The sequence below is a fragment of the Calidris pugnax genome, unplaced genomic scaffold (genome assembly GCF_001431845.1).
Source record: "Calidris pugnax isolate Ruff unplaced genomic scaffold, ASM143184v1 scaffold30, whole genome shotgun sequence".
In the NCBI taxonomy this organism is placed as follows: Eukaryota; Metazoa; Chordata; class Aves; order Charadriiformes; family Scolopacidae; genus Calidris; species Calidris pugnax.
The window spans coordinates 5,077,471-5,097,622 of record NW_015090776.1 but is presented as its reverse complement, the minus strand read 5'-3'; the positions used below and the strand labels follow the sequence as shown (position 1 = coordinate 5,097,622).

Genomic DNA, 20,152 nt, shown 5'->3' with positions numbered 1-20,152 from the left:
ATGGAGGGGTCAGCTCAAAAGTTTCTATTTCTGCAGTGTGCGTCTCTCTCAGCATCTGCCACCATAAGCAGAAAAAAAAGATGTCACCTTCTGCCTGTGTGTGGCTCCCGGGGGATGTCTGCCAGGGAAGAACCACGCTGTGGGTGTCCCTTCCCCTGCCCAAGCTCAGCCTGGCTCAGCTTGGTGTTTGCACAGGACCCGACCTCAGAAAACGGGTTGGGTGCTGGATTTACGTTTTTCTCCTGACCCTGATGGCTCTTTGTTCTGTGTTCCCATCTCTTTGTCTAAAATTAGCCAGGTCCAGCTACATGAGATAATAAGTGTGATGTTTTTGCTGCTCCACGGGACAGGTCTCAGCCGCCGCTGTGGATTTTAGCAATGACAGCCCCTTCTGGGGTACGTGTGGAGTTTGGTTTTAATGAAAGACAATTTAAATCTATCTGGAGGTTTGGCTGAAATAAGTGACATATTCATGGCCTGATTCTGATGACGTTAAACTTTGGCACTGCAGTTTTAAAAACCCCACCAATCTATTATGTCAGAGTTTGTAAAGCAAAAGAAACAACTGAAATCACCAGAAACCCCCTCAAACCAACAAAGTAAACTCCTTAAGGCTTAGGGCAGCTCAACTATCTGTTAATGCTGGGAGTACGTCTTAAACGCTGTAGCTGGAACTGTAATAAGACAAATCCACTCCATTACGTTGGATTGCTTTGAGATTCAAACAAGCCATCCCCTTATCTATCCCCATTAAACTCTCAGAGATACGATAATAAGATAATTGAGAGATAAAATTACAAATTGAAGCAAGTGTCCTACTCTCAGTCTTTCAAATGGACTTTTCTCTTCCAGCGGGTCAGTCTGCAGGTGTTACGTTCTCTGTAGCTGTTTCTTGTTGAGGTCATTTTGCTGCTACGATTGGCAACTGTGGGTGTCTTGCTTAAACTATAAATAGCAACAAAGCTGAAGCTGTACTGGGCCAGTTCAGGTTTGCAGTTCACACCTCAACAGTAGTGGGCAGGCACATGATTTGCCCTCTGTGGGGTGGAGGGGTTTGTTACGGCAGACATTGCAGATTATGTCAAAATACACATTCAGATCTGAGGCATCTGAGTTTGAATCTGTAGATTTTTAGAATTTTTTTTTTTTCCTTGTCCCTTAACTCCCCTTCCTCCCACTACCAGTCACAAACTGGGCTTATTTTCTGCACAAATGTGATCTAACTTGGAAAGATTTTGAGTCAAACATGAGCTGTTGTGAGTTGGTGGCTTAAAACTTACACTGGTTCCATTCACAGAAAATCTGACTGCTGGTTTTCCTGAATGACTAACTTTAACTGAAAGTGAAATTTTGAAATTTTGAAACTTCGCGTCTCTGGAAAGAATTCCTTTGTTTTGGGCCAGAGAGAAATATCTTGATATTCAAGAAATTAGCTGAAAAGCCCCACTGGGGCATATTCAGCGGCACCTGTTGGGGCATTCTGTTCCCTGTTACTACGTGATGTTAGCGCAGGTGATACTGGGGCTGGGGCAGTTTGCAGGAAAAAATGCTAATGTCTCTTTGAAATGCACACAAGCAAATCCTCTTCTACCACTTCCTTAACCTGGGGGAAAGGTGGAACCTGCAAACACGGCGAATTCAGGTGTCCCAGTTCTCAATTTGTTTTTTGATGTAATCCTCCGCATTCTACAATTTCCGCTTCGGTAAGTGCCTCCACCCCAGATTGCAAATAAATAACACCCCGGTGTGCTTGGGCCTGTTGGGAGAGGTGGGGTCTGCGGATCTGAACGGAGCCCGAGAAGCTTAGGGAAGAGGTTGGTTTGGGCAGGATGTGCATAGTCTGGAGGCTGTGCAACTCCAGGGAGGGTTCCCTGGGGCTGGAAAGCTTCAGTACCAGGACTGGTGTCTGATGGGCTGAGCAAAATGCTTCTCTCTTGTAGCTTTTGGGAGCTGCTGCTTCGTTCCTCGGAGGTATCCAAGGCAGGGCTGCCATGTACCTGTATGTCTTTCTCTTGCCCTGGTGTGATACCATCAATATAGCTATGTTCCCTTTCTTGTCTTCTTTAAATACCACTTTTTGGTCCTCTTTGCAGGCTTTTTTTCATTTAATGCAGATTCCTTTACTACGAACTGTGTGGCTCTGCGTATTGTCAGGCCTTACAACTCCTTGAGAAGATGTTCTCCTGGAAAGTCTGTCCCCCCTTTAACGTAAGACTGTTGGGGTGTGACTTATTATGGTGAGATAACTCATCGATGGGAGATCTGTGCTCCTCTAAAATGCCACTCCAGGAAGATCTAGCAGCGTTGTCGGAAGCGACGGAACTCCTGCATGGCTGGAAAGCAGAGGCTGAGGTAGAGCTGGGAACAGAACTGAGCTCTGGTGTGTCCCAGAACTGAGCTCTGGTGTGTCCCAGAACTGGGCAGAGCCCTGAAGCCATCGCAGCAGCTCACGTGGTCAAACCCAGCAGATCCCAGGGGTGCTTCCTCAAGTGGGGTGTTACCGATGGGTAATGAGCAGCTACTCCACCATGGCCTCGATGGTGCAGAGTCCTGGAGCCCCTCCTAGTTTCCCCCCCCCCCGTCGGATAATTTTGCCCAGTGAGCCATGCTGCTCAGGGCACTTCTCTCACCCACTTTAGCAATTTTGAAAGCAGTTTGGGCTGAGCCTCAACCTGTAAATCTCCTTCACTGCTAAAACTTGTATTGAAAGCCACTTCAAGGACTGCTTTGTTCCTGGTCCTGCTCTTTAATGAAGTATTGGAATCTGTTAGTAAATAAACTGAGTCAATTGTCAGCATTGTTGATGCAGCAGGAAGGTAGGATGGTTGAAGTCAATTTTAAATAGCAATTAAAATGTCTGACTTCATAGCAAGCAAATAAATACTCCACTCTTTTATTTTCCTAAAGAGACGTTGATTTTTTTTTTGCTGGTAGATACTGAAGTATCAGGATTTGCAGTGAAGTGTAGCCTTTTCTCTAGTGTCTCTTTCTGCCAAACAGTGGAACAGCCTGGCTGTGTACTTAGGATGCTAAAGATGAATCGTTGAAGACGCTTTGTTGGTTTCCAATTCTCTTAATGTTGGGAAATGGGGAATAATACTTCTTGCACAGTAGGTAGATTATTTTTTTTTTTCTCCTTCTCTCCAGGTACTTTTACATGAAAATTGAAACTTGATAAAACTAGCATTGGTTTCCATGTAGTAACTAAGATATTTAATTTTAGAATTAATTGGTTCTGATAACTTGTACTTTAAAGCTGAGGTGTCAGGCAAAGGAAGCCTTTCCTCCAGTTCTCAAACAGATCTGACTGGTGTAATCATCCTGTTCTTCAGGGGTTTAAAATAGGTTTCTGATTTTCACATTAACTGTTAATTAAAAAAATCTGGATGAGCAGACAGAGTCTCTTTGGCTAATTCCCAGCTGATTTGTCAGCCTGGAGTTGACTTCCATGTTTTCAGGAACTAATCTGAAGGTGGTGTGGGGGGAGCCATTCTGCTCTGAGGGAGCAGCTCCCCCTCTCAGAAGCTGGTTTGATCCCTTCAGCGTCTTGGAGCTGCTGGAGCCTGGCCAGGGCCTTGCTCCGTGCTGTGAGCAGACATGTACGGCTTGGTATGTTACCTGGGAAAATGACTGCAGCAATCCTGATCTGAATGGAGGTTTTGTAGCTTGCAAACTTCACAATAAATCAGTTTATTCCTTTAGAATTACAGTAGTATTAATGTTACAGCCAGTTTTGGAACATGGGTGCTACTGGCATGAGGACTGGAGGAGCTGCAGAGAGCTGGGACTGGGGGCACATCCCTCCCTAGTCTGGGACTTACCTGGGACCTTCTGGGTGGAGCTCTGCTCCGGCTTCTCACTGCTGCTTGTCTTCCAGGCATGGTGTCGGAAGGGGCAGAGACGAGGAAAGAAGCGAGGGGCACAGATGTGTTGAAAACAGTGAGTAAAGTCAGTGCCCCGGAGGAAACCTCAACAGCTATCACGCCCCCGCCGTCCCCAGCTGCCTGGGGTGGTCGCTCCACACCTACCATCGTCAAGGATGTCAACCCTGAAGTGCTGAGGAGCGGAGTTGCCTGCCTGCCCGGTGAGTAGCTGGGCCAGAAAGTGTCTGGGAAGCAGGGTTTGGAGGAGGACAAGGGTTTGCAGTGCTGCAGGCTGGTGCCAGTTCCATTCCCTTCATCCCAGACCTCTCCAGAAGCACCACTTCTTGAATCCTCCAAAGTTTCTGGATGGGAAGGACAGGAAGTAGAACTTCCCTCTCATGAAAGTCACGTTGACTCGCTCCCAGGAGCCTCAAAATGTTAACCAAGTGCGCGTGAGTCAGAAATGCCAAATCTGTGGGCTCATACCAGTAGCTCAAAAAGAGAAGAGTGAGGGTGCAGCTAATGATGGGCTGGTGGGCCTGACAGCAGGCCTGGTCGAAACAATAGAAACTTGATTCATTTGGCAGATAATTAAAGGATAGGAGTGTAGAAGATGCTGTTTGACAGTGCTCTTGTAAACCCAGTATTATTCTTGGTAATTAGAAGTTTGGTTGATTAAATATAGCTGCCTAGATAGAATAGATTTTTTAGAAAACATTTGATTTTGTGACACATAGTGTTGAAAGGAATACCCCAGTGCAGTGTGGATGAGCAACGTGTGGGATGAAGGATAGCGTAGCTAAATAGCAGATGACAAAACTAGCTATGAAGGGAGGACTTCCCAGAATTGTTCTGCCGAGATCAGTTGGAGGTCAAACGGTGTTCAGTGCTTGCGTCTGATACGGCAGCGAGTACTGAATTGCTGCAGATGGAACTTCTGCATGGGACAAGTATTGGCAGGGCAGCAAATAAAGCTGAGGCTGTTGGAGAGAGCAGCCAGGATGGCTGGGTGTGCAGGGCCCACACAAGAGGTCTTTTGTGTTTAACCAAACACGCAGTAAAGCAGAGGAAGGGAGTTCTCATATAAAAGGAAATGGTGAATATTGGAGGTGGTGCAGAGAAGGGTGACAGCCCTTTCTTGTGAGTGAATGGGATGTCTTATGGCAAGAGACTGGAAGGGATTTCTTTTATCACATAAGATGATTGAGAATGAGGTGAAAACACCCTTGTGCAGAGAAGGGAAAAAGGGGAATAAGAGTTTTCCAGTCTTCTGGGAAAAGGTGAAATGAAAAAATAAGCACGGGGCAGAGTTATGGTATGTTCAAACATGTAACTTTGCACTGGGAGGTAAATTGTTAGAACAAATTCCAAAGGAGGATTTCTAATCTTCTGGTCTGCTGATCAGGCTGGAAATTTTTGTGCTGTGTACAACAGCCAAAAAATTACAGGGTTTGAGAGAGGGATCTTTCAGAGAAGCTCATAGTCCCTACTATTGTAGAAGCCTGACAATTGTCTAATGCTCTGGTTGTTCCCTTTGTCACAGATTTCTGTCGTAACGTCTGAATGTTACACGAGGCAGATGCATTTGAATATGGGAGGAAGGGATGTGCACTTGAAATTTGAACAATTGAACAAGCAAGGTTTGGGTTTGAGACTGCTTCCGAGGGAGTTTTCCTCTAAGAGAGGAGTCACATTTTCTGCAGAAGCAGTATCAGATTTGATTGCTATCTCTCATGTCTCTCCTTCTGGATTTCAGTGGGCAGTCCTCACACCCGAGGCCACGTGCTCACAGCTCAGCTGAATTTTTTATGTTACACAGTGGTAATGATAGAATAATTGCGTTAGAAAGTGTAACTTTTAGAATGAATAATGAATAAGAGTTAATTAAACTAGTAGCTGATGGAGTTGGGAAGAAATTTTCCTTTCACAGGAGTTGCATTTCTGCATTCTGCTCTTGAGTCAGCTGGTCCCTGGGAGTTAGAAATCCCTGCTTCTAAGTGATGCCCATCTGTGTCTGTGGCCCTGACTCAAGTCACATCCTAGTGACAGATTGAGATCTCACCAGGACAGTTTTCTGTGCTTGGGGCTGTCCATCTGTGTCTGTTTTACCTGTCAACTCGCATGCTTGTCCCTCAGATGGGGAGAAAGATGGTCCAGGACAGCGTGGTAGAAGTTCAGAAGAGATGGAAAGATGTAGCTGTCTCTAAGCCTCTGCTTTTGTGTTGTGCTTGGGATTTTCTCTCCCTATCTCTCGTACAGTTTGAATGGTGGGAAATGGCTCCTGTTCTTGTGAATTACTTGTCACACAATAGAGGTGTAGTCCCTGCTCTTCTCCAAACCACTTACCTTCCTGCTGCCCTGCGAGCAAGCTCACTGCAGAGCCACTGCCAGCTTTTGGATAGCAGAGGCAGCTATAGGTCTCTGAAGCAGTGTGTCCACCTGCTCTTTACCTCTCCTTTGCGTCTGGAGAGGAGGCTGGATGCAATTCCAGAAATGGCACTGCTACGTCCTTCTCTTCAGAGTTCTCAGTGCACGTTGTGGCTAAAACCCAAAGCCAGAACTCAAAAGGTTGGGTTGTCATTACCCAACTTCAGCAATATTTTATGAAGGATGTGTTTGGGTAGAAGAGAGCAGTCCAAGTTTAACACTACCATGAAAGATGACAAGCAGAGTTCAACTACCTCACTCTGGGCAGCATTTGATGAACCCAACTTCAGCAATATTTTATGAAGGATGTGTTTGGGTAGAAGAGAGCAGTCCAAGTTTAACACTACCATGAAAGATGACAAGCAGAGTTCAACTACCTTGCTCTGGGCAGCATTTGATGATTAGAGGGTTATAGCACCTCTGCTATGAGGACAGGCTGAGAGAGTTGGGGGTGCTCAGCCTGGAGAAGAGAAGAGGGAGAGCATCTTCCAGTAGCTTAAGGGAGCCTAGAAGCCCTGAAGAAAAGGCCTGAAGAAAGCTGGGGAGGGACTTTTTAAAAGGGCATGGCATGATAGGATGAGAGGTAATGACTTCAAACTGGAAGAGAGGAGATTTAGATGAGATCTCAGGAAGAAATTTTTCACTCTGAGGGTGGTGAGACCCTGGTTGGCCAGAGAAGCTGGGGCTGCCCCATCCCTGGAGGGGTTCAAGGGCAGGTTGGAGGGGGCTTGGAGCAACCTGGTGTGGTGGGAGGTGTCCCTGCCCAGGGCAGGGGGTGGCACTGGGGAGGCTTTAAGGTCCCTTCCAACCCAAACCCTTCTGTGATTGTATAGTTTGGGTATTTTGGAAGTGTGTTTATTGCCTACCATAATCTGCAACGTACAGTCTATCTAGTTCTGTGGAGCATTTCCAGGAAGGCATGGGGTGGTAGTAGGAGAATATGAGACACACACACCCGGAACTGGGCTCTGTTGACTTCCTTGTTTTCCTTCTTTTTTTCCTCCCCCTCTTTTTACAGGTACCAGAGATAAATCGGGACGTGCAGTGGCCATAATAACAACAAGGAACACAGCCTGGTTAAACCCCCACTGCAACACCACTGAGCTTGTGCGCCTTCTTCTCTACCTGCACAGCATCACGAGGTTGGTGACACCCTCAGGCTGGCAGGGGGGAAGCTGCTGTGTCCCTTTGCCTTTCAGGGCTGGGGAAGCTGAGACGGTGAGCGGAACGGGTTGGCTTTATTGGCCTAAAAACCTGGTCCAGACAGTCCTGGAATTGTACAGGTGGGGATCTCCTGCTGGGGTGAACTGGCTGGTGCTCAGTAAGCACTTTGGCTATTTCCTGTGTGCCTTGTGCACGTGGTGTGGTAGGATCTAAGCCGTTCCTGCTACCCTTCATTAGCTCAGAAAATGGGATTTGAGAGGTGTGATGGGGCAGTCATGCGGCAGCTCCGTGATACAGTGTTGGGACATGATATTTTAAGGTTCAGGCCTCTAAGCTGAGAGGCAGAGAGGATTTCACTGAATTTCACTGCGAAGCTTGGCAAAATCTGCCTTGCTTTGTTTTTTGGAGTCTACAGGCTGGAGTTTGCTGCAGCTACTCTTCCTTTCACTGTGACAGACTCTCTTCCCCAGCCTGTCTCGGGCTCTGCTGAGACTTTGCTTCACTCTTAGATGATTAAACTAATAAATCTAACGTTCTGTTAGTGATTTATTTTTTTTTTTTAAGCCTTTAAACCATTGAGAAAGGGAGGAAGCTTCACCCCTCAGAAAGCTTCTGCTACTCATGCCTTGTTTCTTATGACTCTCCCTTCAAATCTGATTCTGGGCAAGAGAGATGTTGGGTCTGACCCAGAAGGGCTGTTCTTGTGTAGCGGTGTGGGTAAGGTCAAGCTTGTCCCTGAACACAATTAGAAAGGACTGGTTTTTTTGTGTGGGTTATGCAGTGGGTATCAGCACCTTTGCCATCAGTTAGATGTATCCTAGGAGAAATGGGAAGTTCAGGTGGAAATAGCAAAAGTAAAAGCTGAGCAATCCAGGTGGTGGTTTCCATGTATATATTTTGGTTAGGAGAAGGTGGCCAATTAGTTCCCTGTCCTTACAGAACCCTAATGTACTGTTTTTTTCACCCTGCCACGAGTAGGGGTTCTGTTTCCATAGTCTTTGATTTTCATTGGTGACAAAGGTTTCCTCTTTTTCTCCGTCCTTGCAGACCAGAGTGTCGGGCTTTGGGTCTGACTGTCCTTGTGGATGCCCGTCGTTGTTCACCGGTTCCTGCTCTCTTCAAGGCCTTCAGCATATTGCAGGTGAGCCTTGAGCTTGGGCACAGGGACACGAATTGGCTCGCTGGCTTGGTTGGATCTTCCATCTCTGCTGCTTATGGCTCCATCTGCCACCTGGCTTCCAGTTGGCTTTGGGAGGTGGATTTATGCACCCAACCCTGCAGAAAAAAACCCCAAAACCCTAAGCAAGAGTGAGTTAGGGGAGAACACCCCTCCCCACCCCTCCAAATTTACTTCTGTCTCTGTGCTGAGAACAGCCTGTACCAAGTCTAAACGCTGCCATGAATTATCATGCTTGGAGATGTTGTCTCATGGAGAGGTTTTTGCCCACCACGGAGAAGGGAGGAAGAGAGGCCTCCGTGAAGCAAAGGACACAGGTTGTTGCCAGGTGGAAGAGCGTGTGCAGCTGTTGATGTGGCTGTCAGGGAACGATTGGAATCGGACGTGCTGTAACTCTATATTGCTTCAGGTCAAAGGCTTTCCTATCAGTCACTTGGAAAGCAAGTGGGTTGTGTTGCCCCCGCTCCCAGATAGCTTCTCTCTGCTGCTGTTAGAAAGCCAAGGAGGTGCTGGGGTTGTAGCTGTGACTAATCTTGTTTAAGCAGGTGTTCCTTTTAAATCAGAGCTTTGGTCTCTCGGGACTCAAACTCTGCAAACTGGATCAGGGCAATGTTTTAATGAGGCTGGTGTCTCTGTGGTTTATGTGCTTCGGTGCCACATCTGAGAGTCGGGGCTGAGTCAGAGGTTTGTCCTCCTGCTTCCTGGGCTGGGTGGTGCTGTGAGCTGTATCAGTGTGCTCATTCTCCCTGCTGGAGGAGTCATCTGTTGCCCTGCTCGGTTCGGCGGAGGTAACGAGCAAGTTCTCCTCTCTTTTAGGCTGTGCCCACATAGCGGTGGGCTTGCTAAAGCTTTTGAGCATTTCTTTGCCTGGAGAAGTTGCATGAATGTGTCTTAGTGGGATGATTTGGAAATAAGTAGCGTGTTGAGTCACAATGTGCTTTTTTGGGTCCCCAGTCTCCTGCAAGCATGGCAGGAATAAAGCTGTTCCAACCTTAAGTTTCCAACCCTCCAAAACGAGGGAGGGGGGGAAGGTTTTTGCAGAGCCTGTGTAATATCCTGCTGTGGTGGCTGTTTGGCTCTGAGCGCCTGTTATCAGGGTGGTGCAACAGTTAGATACCAGGGATTAATGTGCTGCGAGACAGATTGCTGGGGCTGAGCCTGTGCTCCAGGTAACAGGGATTGACGGAGGCTGATGACTCTGTGTGTGGTTTCTTGGTCCTTATGATGACTCTTCTGCAGACTCCGTAAACAATACCTGTTCAGCTGGCTCATCATCTGATTGGGGCACAGGAATAATCCCCTGGCTCCTCTGAGCCTTTTGGGGATCCTTAGCATTTACCTCTGAGATCCAGCAGTGCTCTCATCTGCTCTGAAACGGGGATAGAAAGATACAGAAAGCTGAGTGTAACTGCAGAGAGGCAAGCTAAGCTTTCCAGAGCGCAGCAAGGTTTGCTGGATTTCGTGGCTTTTGTGAAGCCTACTCTGATAGTGTGTCTGGAATGTGTTAAATGTTGATATCCGGTGCTGCTTGTCCAATTTTGAAGAGATGTTTTTCCTCTTGAGTGGTGAGGAGCTCTGCTTCCCAGTGGGTAAACACAGATTGGATGACCTAATGCTGAGCTCCTTCCTCCTGCAATGCTTGGATCTGTTAACCCTGGAGAACCTCCCTGGGGAGGGAAGACTCTGATCCCACAGGTTTCTGGGTGAAGATCTGGCAGTGTGAGGAAATACATATTCCACAATTCCATCTTTCCGGAATAAATGCACGAATGGACTTTTTAAAGTGCTAATAGACAACTTTTGGTGCTCGCAGGTAGCTCTCCTGCAGCACTGGGAGACTGTCAGTTGCTCTCTCTGGACCCCTGTAGTAAACTGGTGAAAGTCTGTGCAGACTTTTCTGTTCCAAGAGGTGTATGTGCATGCCATGTTACTGCCCAAGTGCAGAGGACCTCGTTAGCCTGACGTTAAAGACCTGGGACTTCCTACCACTCCATTAAAAGCGGTCACTTGGAGACTGAACGTGGTATGTGGGGACTGTCCCATCTGCACAGGATTTCTGGCAGCCTGTTCTTCATGCTGACGTTAAGTCCGGCCATGGGCTTCCCATTGGGTCAGGAAGCCAAAAAACTTCAGTCTGAGAAAGGTGGAAGAAAGCACTTAATTCTCTTTTTAAAGAATAACAATAAAGCGATGGATGTTTACCCTGGCGCTTTCTGAGCTCCTGTTGGTGCCCCTCTATTCTGCTCTGCCCACACCGTGCCTGTTTGGGGAGGGGAGAAGTTCACTTACGTACGTGGGACTCTGTTTCATTGCTTCCAGAGACCTGGTTTTGTTAACAAAGGTGGGAAGAGATTGCGTGGAAAGATTCCTCAAGCAGCATCCTGCTGCTTCCAGCCCTGCCCGTCTCCCGAGGCACTCCTGTAAACTGTTGTAGTCCAACTGCTCCATCGGTGCTGGATGACACTGAGTAATCTTCAGCTGTTTAAAGAAAAAAAAAAATGATGAAAAATACTTGATTTCTTTAGAAGTATGACTGCTTCTTGGATTGGAAAACTCTGAACTTCTCTCCTGACAGCTTTATTTATGAATGGTTTTTCAGTCTCTATTTTCAGCAGTAACAAACAAGCGAGTGAGTGTTTTGGCTGTTGCTGTAACCTCGAGTTACGCCACCACTACCTTTATCCCTCACTCATATTGCACATCTCATGACTCTTGGATTAGAAGAGGGGGAAGAGGGGTTGTGAAAGAATAAATTTATTTAGTGCCCCGAAATGTCTTGAAACTGTGGCTGGTCTTCATCCTTCAGTACTTTCTGGCAGACAAATTCAGAGCTGCTGATACAGCTGTGATACCTCTCATCCTTTCTTCAGATGAATTTTAGTATTTACCTAATACAGCCTAATTATGCAATAAATTCTTTTGATCACTGTTCAGATAACAGTGAAAGTGTGAGTAATTTGCTTTGGAGGAAAGGATTTGAGAAAACTGAGAAACCTCTCAGGTTTTGGAATGTGTTTCAGTTGGGATTTTTTCCTGCCAGCTCAAAAGGATGTTTTAGGATTAGGTGAGAGAAAGGTCTTTTCCTCTGCTCTAGAATCTCTGCTGTAGATTTCACTGATTTCCCGGTGTTGGCTGTACTGGGCCCAGTGTCAGGTGGCCCAGTCTCTGCTGGTGCTCTTGTCTCTCTGCTCTGGCTCTGCCGCTCACGTCAGATATTTAACCTTTTATTTAAGCTGTTTGTTTAAACAGGGTTCCCTTGCTGTCATGGGCTGCTGCGTGGCAGGTTCCTTGCAGCTCGAGCCATAGCAGAAAGGATTTGTTGCTTGAGAGTTTCCAAGATACTTGGAAAGGCCAAGAGACCATCCAGGAGACATCTGGATGGGGTGGCTCTTATTTACCCGTGTGGAATGACGGCTCAAATGGCTCTTCTCCTCTCTAGATCCAGGCATCATGTATTTAGTGGGCCCTGTCTCCATGGTCTGGATCTTTCTGCTACAATTCCCTCTTCCTGCTGTCGCTCTCTGTGCCTGTTTCTCACTTCCCTGTAGAGTTCTTCTCTAATTGAAGAGCTGCTCCTGGATCACAGAGTTTGAACTACAGCTGCCAGACGTCCCTTGTATTTGGAATTTCTGTCGGTTTAACAGTAGCAACAGGATGCAAGTCCTTGATTGTGAATTGGCAGTAAGTAAAGACAAGATGACATTTTTGGCACTGTGGGGACAAAAAAAACCACACTTCCTTTCAGTTAGGAGAAGTGACCAGGAAAGTTATCAAGAAAAAACTTGGACGTTGAACATGGTTCTTTTCTTTCTTCCCCCGACACACTTCCCTGTGTAGAAGGCAGAGGTTTTTTTTAGTACAGCCAAGACCTGACCTCTTTCATTGCTTCCTTAAATACTGCAGGACTAGTTGAGCTGAAGCAAACGACCTTAAGGACGCAGCCTTGGTGCTCTGTAGAATGGCCTTCCCTGTACCTGGTGACTGCCTTCCAGGCTTTCTAAATGCCTTTGAAGGTTAAATTGCAATCTCTTGTGCAAACCCACTTCAGTACGTTCTCCTCAGCATCCCAGGCAGAGAGGTAATGGATTTGTGCTCTGTTCTGTCGTAGGACATGGATCCTCCTTGCGTTCACGGAGTACTGCTTCTGGTTGAGAGAGATCTGACTTTTCGGATGGAGAAGCCACCAGCAGGACAGGTAATGGAACCATTCATCAAGGGGTTGCTGGGGAACTCCTGATGTCCTCTGTTTAATTCTCCCAACAGCGAGTTCTCCATCTGCTGATGCCTGTTTGCTCTCACGTGAAATCTCTCTAGTTGTTCTCTGTATTTTATAGTTGTGGTTTCTTACAGATGTGGTGTTTATAGGGTTATATGCAAGCTCAATGTATCTCTGTCATGCTGTGTTTATTGCTGTGTCCATCAGTGACATTTGCATCATAATTATGTCTGTTTGCTGGGGCCCTCAGGACACAGGGGGTTTGTTGGGAACTGGATAGCTGGGAGGAGGAGCTCCTCGCAATTAACAGAGATAGATGCTTTTCACCTACTCCTGTTAAAAAGGGGGAAAATCCTTGGTCAGGAAGAGATTACATTGGGCTAAATCCTGAACTCCATTCTTTGAAGGTACTTGTTGCTTTCCTGGATTTTGCATAACTCGTGTTTGCTCTCCTCGTAGCCGCTGCTGTCAGTGGCTGAGGCTCCTGTGAAAGGGGGAAGAGGAGATGTGTATGTGTGAGGCTCCCTTTGCAGCTGAAATGTCTGGGAAGCCTAACAGGAGGCACTAATGGAGGAGCGAAAATCATCACAACATCACTGAAACCCCCAGCTTGGTATTGGTATTCCATAGCTGTGTGAGAAGCGTAGGCTCTCAGCCATTCTTTGTCTGTGGTGAGTGAACAGATGGATCTCAGCACCTCCCTCTGCTCTGGGACTGTTACAAGCTACAAGAGTGGACTGAAATCCTGTGCCTGCTGAAACCCTGTAGACTTTAGAGTAGGCCAGGACCTCTCTTCTGGCTTCTATGGATGAAGACCTTGTGAACAGCATCAGTTTTGCTGCGTGTGTGGTGCGCTGCCCTGAAAGAGCAACAAATGCTATTAGTCCATTTCCTGATTGCCCCCATGTGGAAGAATTTGAAGTGAGAAAGGGGGCTGCAGGCGGGTCCGTGCAGGGAGAGCTACAGAAGGCATTAAACACATTGAACAAATCCAAAGTGTGTAGGAGGGAATGGAGCAAAGGGTAATAAAGGCATCGGCATGCGGGAGGAATTGGAAGCATCATCACTATTTCCCAAGGAGGTGGAAACTTGACAGTGTGTGTGGGGGGGTTAAATGTCTGCACCTGAGTTCCGAGTGGCTGGGCTGGCTTCCAGGTACCTGCAGGAGCACTTGTCTGATTCTCTGATGAGTATAAAAGTGCTCTGAGCTTCTGCAGGCTCACAGAAGGCAAGTTATCTGTGTGGAGATCCAGGAAATAGTTGAAGCGAATAGTTGCTGTGATGAGGGGAGCGCTGAGGGTAGGGCAGAGGCTGCTCTGCGAGACTGTTTTTTCCAGGAAGAGAGGTGGGGAAGCTGGGGGCTGGATTTAACCTCTCTCTCTGAACATATGCAAATTGCAGCCCGATGTGGGAACATGGGAGGGAGTTGCTGTGCTTATCCTGGGAGGTACTGGCTCCGGAGAGGGCTGGCTGCTGCCAGACTTCCAGCCCAGATGTTCTGCTTGGTGAAACAGCGTGTTGAAGCCTGCATTCCCTCAAGGTTCGCCCACTAAGCTGTACAGAGAGCTGCTCTAAGATTGGATTGATTTATTATTTTTTTTTCCTTCGTGCTGTAGTTCTATTGCAGATATACTCTGTGTTTTGTTTCTACGCAAGATAGGTAAAGAAATAAAGGATGCTGTCTGTCGTTAGCCTTCCCCTCCTCCTCCAATGCTCACACCCTAATGCAAACATACTTTTATTTCTTCTATTTCTGTGCAGTTTGAACTTCTCACCTCCATGAAATCCCTCCATAAGCACATAGACAGCTCCCAGCTGCCTCTAGAACTGGATGGGACCTTCCCTTATTGCCACCGGGACTGGTTAAGCTTCCGCATGGTGAGTAGGATGCCAAGAGAAGAAATGGCATGGTAACGGAGCTGAAGCAAGAGGAGCTTGTCAAGAGCTGAACCTAGAAGCGTTAAGAGACAATGATTCCTGTAATAGCTATGTATGCAAATGAATTTCTTTTATCAAAAGAATACTGTCTTCATTAAATGGATGCACACTGCGGCCTAATGGCATGACTGCAGGAACTAAAATCTTCGGTTTTAACTCATCTTCTTGACCTGTATTAATTTGGATTTGACTATATTTTGAAGGGAAGGGGAAGAAACAGAGTCCTGTTTTGTGTAATAGACGGTGGCACTTCAAGTTACACTCTGAGGCTTAAGGGCAGACACTTCTTGTGCTAATCTCAGGAGAAGGCGTTAGTATCATGTTGCCTTTGAACCAACAATTACGAACTTGAGCATAATAAAAACAGTTAGATCCTGTTGGTTTTGGAGCAGGTTCCCCAGACCAGGCTAAGAGGGTTTTTACCAAGGCGTAAAAACTGCAATTCTGGCAGGAGTGAGACTTTGGAAATTGCTGATATTCAATTTGGATACTTCTGCTGTGCAGCAGAGTATGTTCAGGTTCCAGAAGGCCACAAAAGTCGCATCTGTGGCACCAACACCCAGTTCTGTGTACTCCTGTGCCGTGGAGGGACCACAGCTCCTATGGATCATGTGCTTTTTGAATCTTTAAAAGCTGTGTTGGGACATGATTTGGCATGCTGAGACTAGGCAGGATTAAGTCTCTGTAAATCTGTACAAAAATTAGCTGTCTTAACATTGCGTTTGACTTGCTCATCCCAGTTGGTTACAGAACCATTGCCTCTGCTTCCAAAATATTCAGTGGTCTTCTGGAGGGGATCTCACTGCCCAGAGCGCAGCGTTTGAAGCAGGTGAAGATATCACTGCTAATTACCACTGCGGTGCTGCTGGCTTCAGTGGTTATGCTTGGCACATGCCACATGTTAACTTGTCTTTTCCAACTTATTTTAGACCCCATTTTTTAAACTTGCATCTAAGAGTACTAGCATGAACTCGTGCTGAGGCGATACAGGAGCCTGGTCTTGGTGCCTGGGGTTGAATTTGAGGTTTATTTGGCAGTGAGGAAGCAGAGAAGCTTTGCAAGAGGTTATGGATTAGTTTTCTGGGCAGAGTTGAGAAAAGCTGGAGAGCTGAGGTGCTCTGGCCATGCAGAAGGATGACTCTTGAAGGAAGAAGCAGGCTACTTCTTGTTGGTGCCTTGCATCTCAACACACAAAATGTTACCAGAGGGAGTTAGTGCAGGAGTCAGTCTGTATGGGTCACCTATTTATATCATGTGCTGTGTGAACCCCTGTAGATCTGCAGCTCTGTGGCAAACAGCGTTTATTTCCTGTCTGGGTGATCTCACCTGCATCCTGCCTGCTAATCTGTCACTGCTGGGGCTCTTCCAGCACTCGGGGAGGAGGGAATTTGGTTCAGTAAAGATTCAAACAGCTGGGGTTCTTTTTTTTTTGTGTGTGTGTTTTGTTTTGAGAGTGCTTGTTTTGGAATAACTGTTTTTCCCTTCTCTGATTTCAGTTGGCTAAAGGGTGTCATCTGACAATATTTAGGCTTTTCTAAAATATACTGTATTATGAACTCCTGTGAAATGTTTGGGGTTTGTTTTATTTTGATTTGTTTTCCTTCCTGAGGGAAGGAGGGATTTTGGATTTGTCGGTAGTTTATAGTGCTTAATTGTAGAAGCTTTCCACTGTCCTAATCTTTAGTTTACATTACTTTTAATATGAAGAGAAATTATTTAAAGTAGAGAAGTTCCAACTGCTTGTTCTGTGTTTGGTTCCTCCAAAATTCACGCATAGTGATTTGTCTTAGTGGGAAGTTACAAGAAACACTAATAGTACAAGAATGTGGGACATAAGTGGACCAACTTTTCTTTTCTGTAAAGCATGACCCATACAAGCCATGAGTATGGAAGTGTGGAAGATCTGCCTGGTGTAGAGTGAGGCATCTGAAGCCTCTCATCGCCCTCTTTTTGCTGATACAGCCTCACCAAATGGTATAATTGAACCCTTGGCTTAACGTGTTTGATCCTGTCTAGATTTCTGTGCTTTTAACCATCTGCAAGCTGAAAATACACCTTTCCTGTCAGCTGTGAGACAATAATCTCTCCCTTGGTCCTTTCTTCCTGTAGAAACTGGAACATTTGCTACAGGGATGCCAAGGTGCTTGTGCCTTCCTCCAGGGGGCCATCCATAAAGTGGAATCTGGAAAATTACCAGCAAGAGCTGAGGTGAGCGTGTCCCTTCCCTCCTGTCAGAGCTGGGCCTGGGACAGGAGAGAGCAGGAGGCTGGATAACTGCAGAAAAGCTGTAGCTTTGAATTTATGAGCTGTAGTAGCAGTGTATTCTGTGGGGACAGCAGGACTGGTAGAAGCTGATGTAAATGAAGTGATACTGGATGTAGAAGCGGGTTCTCTGATCCCTCAACATCCCTCCAGGAGATCTTTTCACCTGTGCTGGGTGCTCACTCCAGTGTTGGAGTGTGTTCTTAGCAGCTCCACAGCTGGTACTAGCTTTGGTGTCCCCACTGCTGAGCAGCTGCTTCAGCCTGTGCCACACCAGAGTGGCTTGGATGGCCTGGAAAAAAGTTAGGTGGCACCATAGATGGTGTTGCTGGAGACAAGGCTGTGCTGCGGTTCCAGCGTTGCTGCCTCCAGAACAGGCGTTTGGGAGTGGGCAAGGTACAAAGGTACAAAAGCCAAGACAGTGCTGTTGCAAACATGTTATAGCCCCTACACTTGAGAAGCTGCTGTAGCCCTGACAGTAGGAAATTGCTGCCAGCTCTGCGTTGAGTGTCCCAGCAGTAAAACAACGGAGGATGGTGGCTTCTCTGGGCCTTCCTGCAGACATGTATATCCACAAATCCTTCCCGTGCGTCTTGTCCCACGGCCTACAGCTAGACAGGTCCAGGCTCTAAGAGCAGCAGGAGCCAGCTGTGAGTGGGAAATGGGGCTGGAAAGCTTATTCTTTCTATGCCCAGTAAACAGAATATGGAGAATGATAGGAATTGGGTTTCAATTTGGTGGGGGAAGTATGGAGAGCGTAACGTGCATGCCCAGTTTATCACTTTGGGCTTGGTAGGCTTGAGAGAAACAGCCGTGGAAACCAAGCTCCCTCTTTTCCTGGGGTGGGCCAAGGTGGTTTGCGTGTGTTTTGGGTTGGGTGTTGGTTTTTGCCTGGTCCCTCATTACCTGTGGGTTGCAGTAGGCACTCATCTCGCTCTCGCCATCCCTCCAGGAGGCGGCTGTGCTGCTGAGGAACTACCGGCAGCTGATGAAGAATGTCCTTGAAGACACGCGGCTGGTCAGGCTGCAGCTGGAGGGTGGAGCGCTCCTGGCCAGGCTGAGGAAGGAGGAGTCTTGTGTCACCCTCACCCACGACTACAGGTGAGCCCCAAGAGTGAGAGGAGCACAAAGCAGGCGCTGGGAATCTCTCTGAGATGACCCCATCGTCAGTGCAGCTTCCTGTAGCGAGGACTTTTTGTTGAAAAAGCAAAGGTGAAAATCGTAATGCATTTTACTCTTATCCTGACTCTTTCTTCCCCAGTTTGAAAACTTGGCTGGGTGACTGCACTTAAATGGTTAAAGTTCCTTTTCCAGGTCAAACCTGGGTGACTGCACTTAAATGGTTAGAGTTCCTTTTCCAAGCCAAATCAGGCTTATCTTCTGTAGCAGAGAAAGGGCTGGACATTTTGTGCACCTCTAAAACACAAGTCTTAATTGATGCTGCCAGCGATGAATGTTTTAGGTCCAAGGCACTTATCGCTGGGTGATTTAGCAAGGCACTCCTTATGCAAGGGGATTTCCAAGGACCTTAGCTGCGAGGAATGCTTTCTGCCCGAAGCAAGCTCTGATCTCCTCACACGTTGGTACGGTTTGCACAAACAACTGCTGGCTGCCCCTCTGCCAAACGGTGGGTATGAGAAGCGGGGCCGGAGAGAGGCCGGCTGTTTGAGATTCCCGGGGCATTGCACAACTCCTCTTTGTGCTGTTCAAACACCTGAGGCCTATCAGTGTGTGAAGGCCTCTGTGCTATGTGCTGTGCAAACAGCGAGGTAGAAAAGAAAACCCTGGCAACCCAGGAGCTCCCAGCCTGAGTGGGAGGTAAAGGCTGGTGTGTGGGAGCAGACGAGGGTGTCGCGGGGCGGCCGGGAATGACTCCCTGCATCCACATCCTGGCTCGGCTTAAACTCTCCGTTGCCATCACAAGCTGGGAGGTTTGGAGGGAGGGAACGGAGAGGAGATAACAAAATAGCTTGCGGAGTATGTCACCCAAACACCAGGAAAAGAACATTTCTCTTTGAGAAGTCGGCAAGTGGCTGAGAGCGCAAGGTGCTCTCTGTCACTGGGAGATTGGGGGTCGGCGTTTCGGTGCCGAGTGAGAGAGGAGTGTGGGGACAGCTCTAACCTTTTCTTCTCCCTTCTTGCTGTGACTCCTCTCAGCAGCTCTGGCAGGCTGTGCAGTCACAGTTTTCTCGCTGAACTGGTGAAGTACTCAAGGCAATTTTGGGTACATTTAGTACAGTATAGCCTTTTCATTCTGATGTGATACAAGAAGCACAGATAATACAGATTGTTGGTTTTTTTTTTTTTATTTTATTTTAAGCAGCACAGCAACTTTAGAGTCCTAGGAGAATGGGGAGTGCTTTATGTTTTGTTTTGGTTTTAAACTAAGCCTGAGTTCTTGTGCGGGGAAATGATCAACTTTGAAACCTGATCTGACAGAGCCCTTAAGGATAATTTACTGCTTTGATCGCCTTAGCAAGGGCAGAGGCGGGGGATACACACATAATTCTTTGATTGCACAGCGTCTGAGTGCCTGCCGAGCCGATGTAGCATGTTCTCTGTTTAATTCAGGCTATATTTGTTGCCTGCCAGGATGAATGGAGGGTGTGTGCTATGGCTCAAATGTATGTGGCTCTCTCCAGCCTGAGGAACGTAAATGAATATAGTGGGAGAAAGTTAGTCCTCTTCTAAGCGGTGGAGTAGTTGCAAAAACTAAAATCCATGCAGTGCTTTAATTGAGGAAATGCCTGCTTGTCATGTAACTCAGGGCAGAGAGCTAAAGAAGACAACCCTTCCCTGTTCAGGATCCATTTAAATGTGAAAAAAGCTCTATCACTTGGCCAGAAAACTCTGTATAAGGCACTACTGGTTTTAGATCCTCCGTGGCTCTGCACTTGCTCCCTTTCTCCAAACTGGTGTGAGATATTAAAGGTTCTGAGCTCTGCCAACCCTGGCAAGGCTCCTGTGGTTATAATTTTCAAAGGCTTCTTTAACTAATAGAATCTAAGTAGGGAGGCAAAATACTGTAGTTGACCTGCTAAGCTAGTATGGAGTGGCTAGTGACGTATGTGGGTACAATGTCAGATTTTTGACTGGTGAAGTGTG

The 20,152-nt window shown here is 47.0% G+C and overlaps 1 protein-coding gene across 3 annotated transcripts in view; it reads left to right on the top strand.

The window, feature by feature from the left end:
- The window catches only part of PLEKHG4 (pleckstrin homology and RhoGEF domain containing G4), a 90,581-nt gene that overhangs the window by 26,869 nt on the left and 43,560 nt on the right, over positions 1-20,152 (top strand). For all 3 annotated transcript variants that reach the window (XM_014948898.1, XM_014948907.1, XM_014948891.1), the window contains exons 4-10: positions 3,878-4,084; positions 7,309-7,432; positions 8,502-8,595; positions 12,740-12,826; positions 14,609-14,725; positions 16,895-16,993; positions 18,000-18,148. In XM_014948898.1, the coding sequence (XP_014804384.1) occupies positions 3,878-4,084; positions 7,309-7,432; positions 8,502-8,595; positions 12,740-12,826; positions 14,609-14,725; positions 16,895-16,993; positions 18,000-18,148 (877 nt within the window). The remainder of the gene's footprint in view (positions 1-3,877; positions 4,085-7,308; positions 7,433-8,501; positions 8,596-12,739; positions 12,827-14,608; positions 14,726-16,894; positions 16,994-17,999; positions 18,149-20,152) is intronic.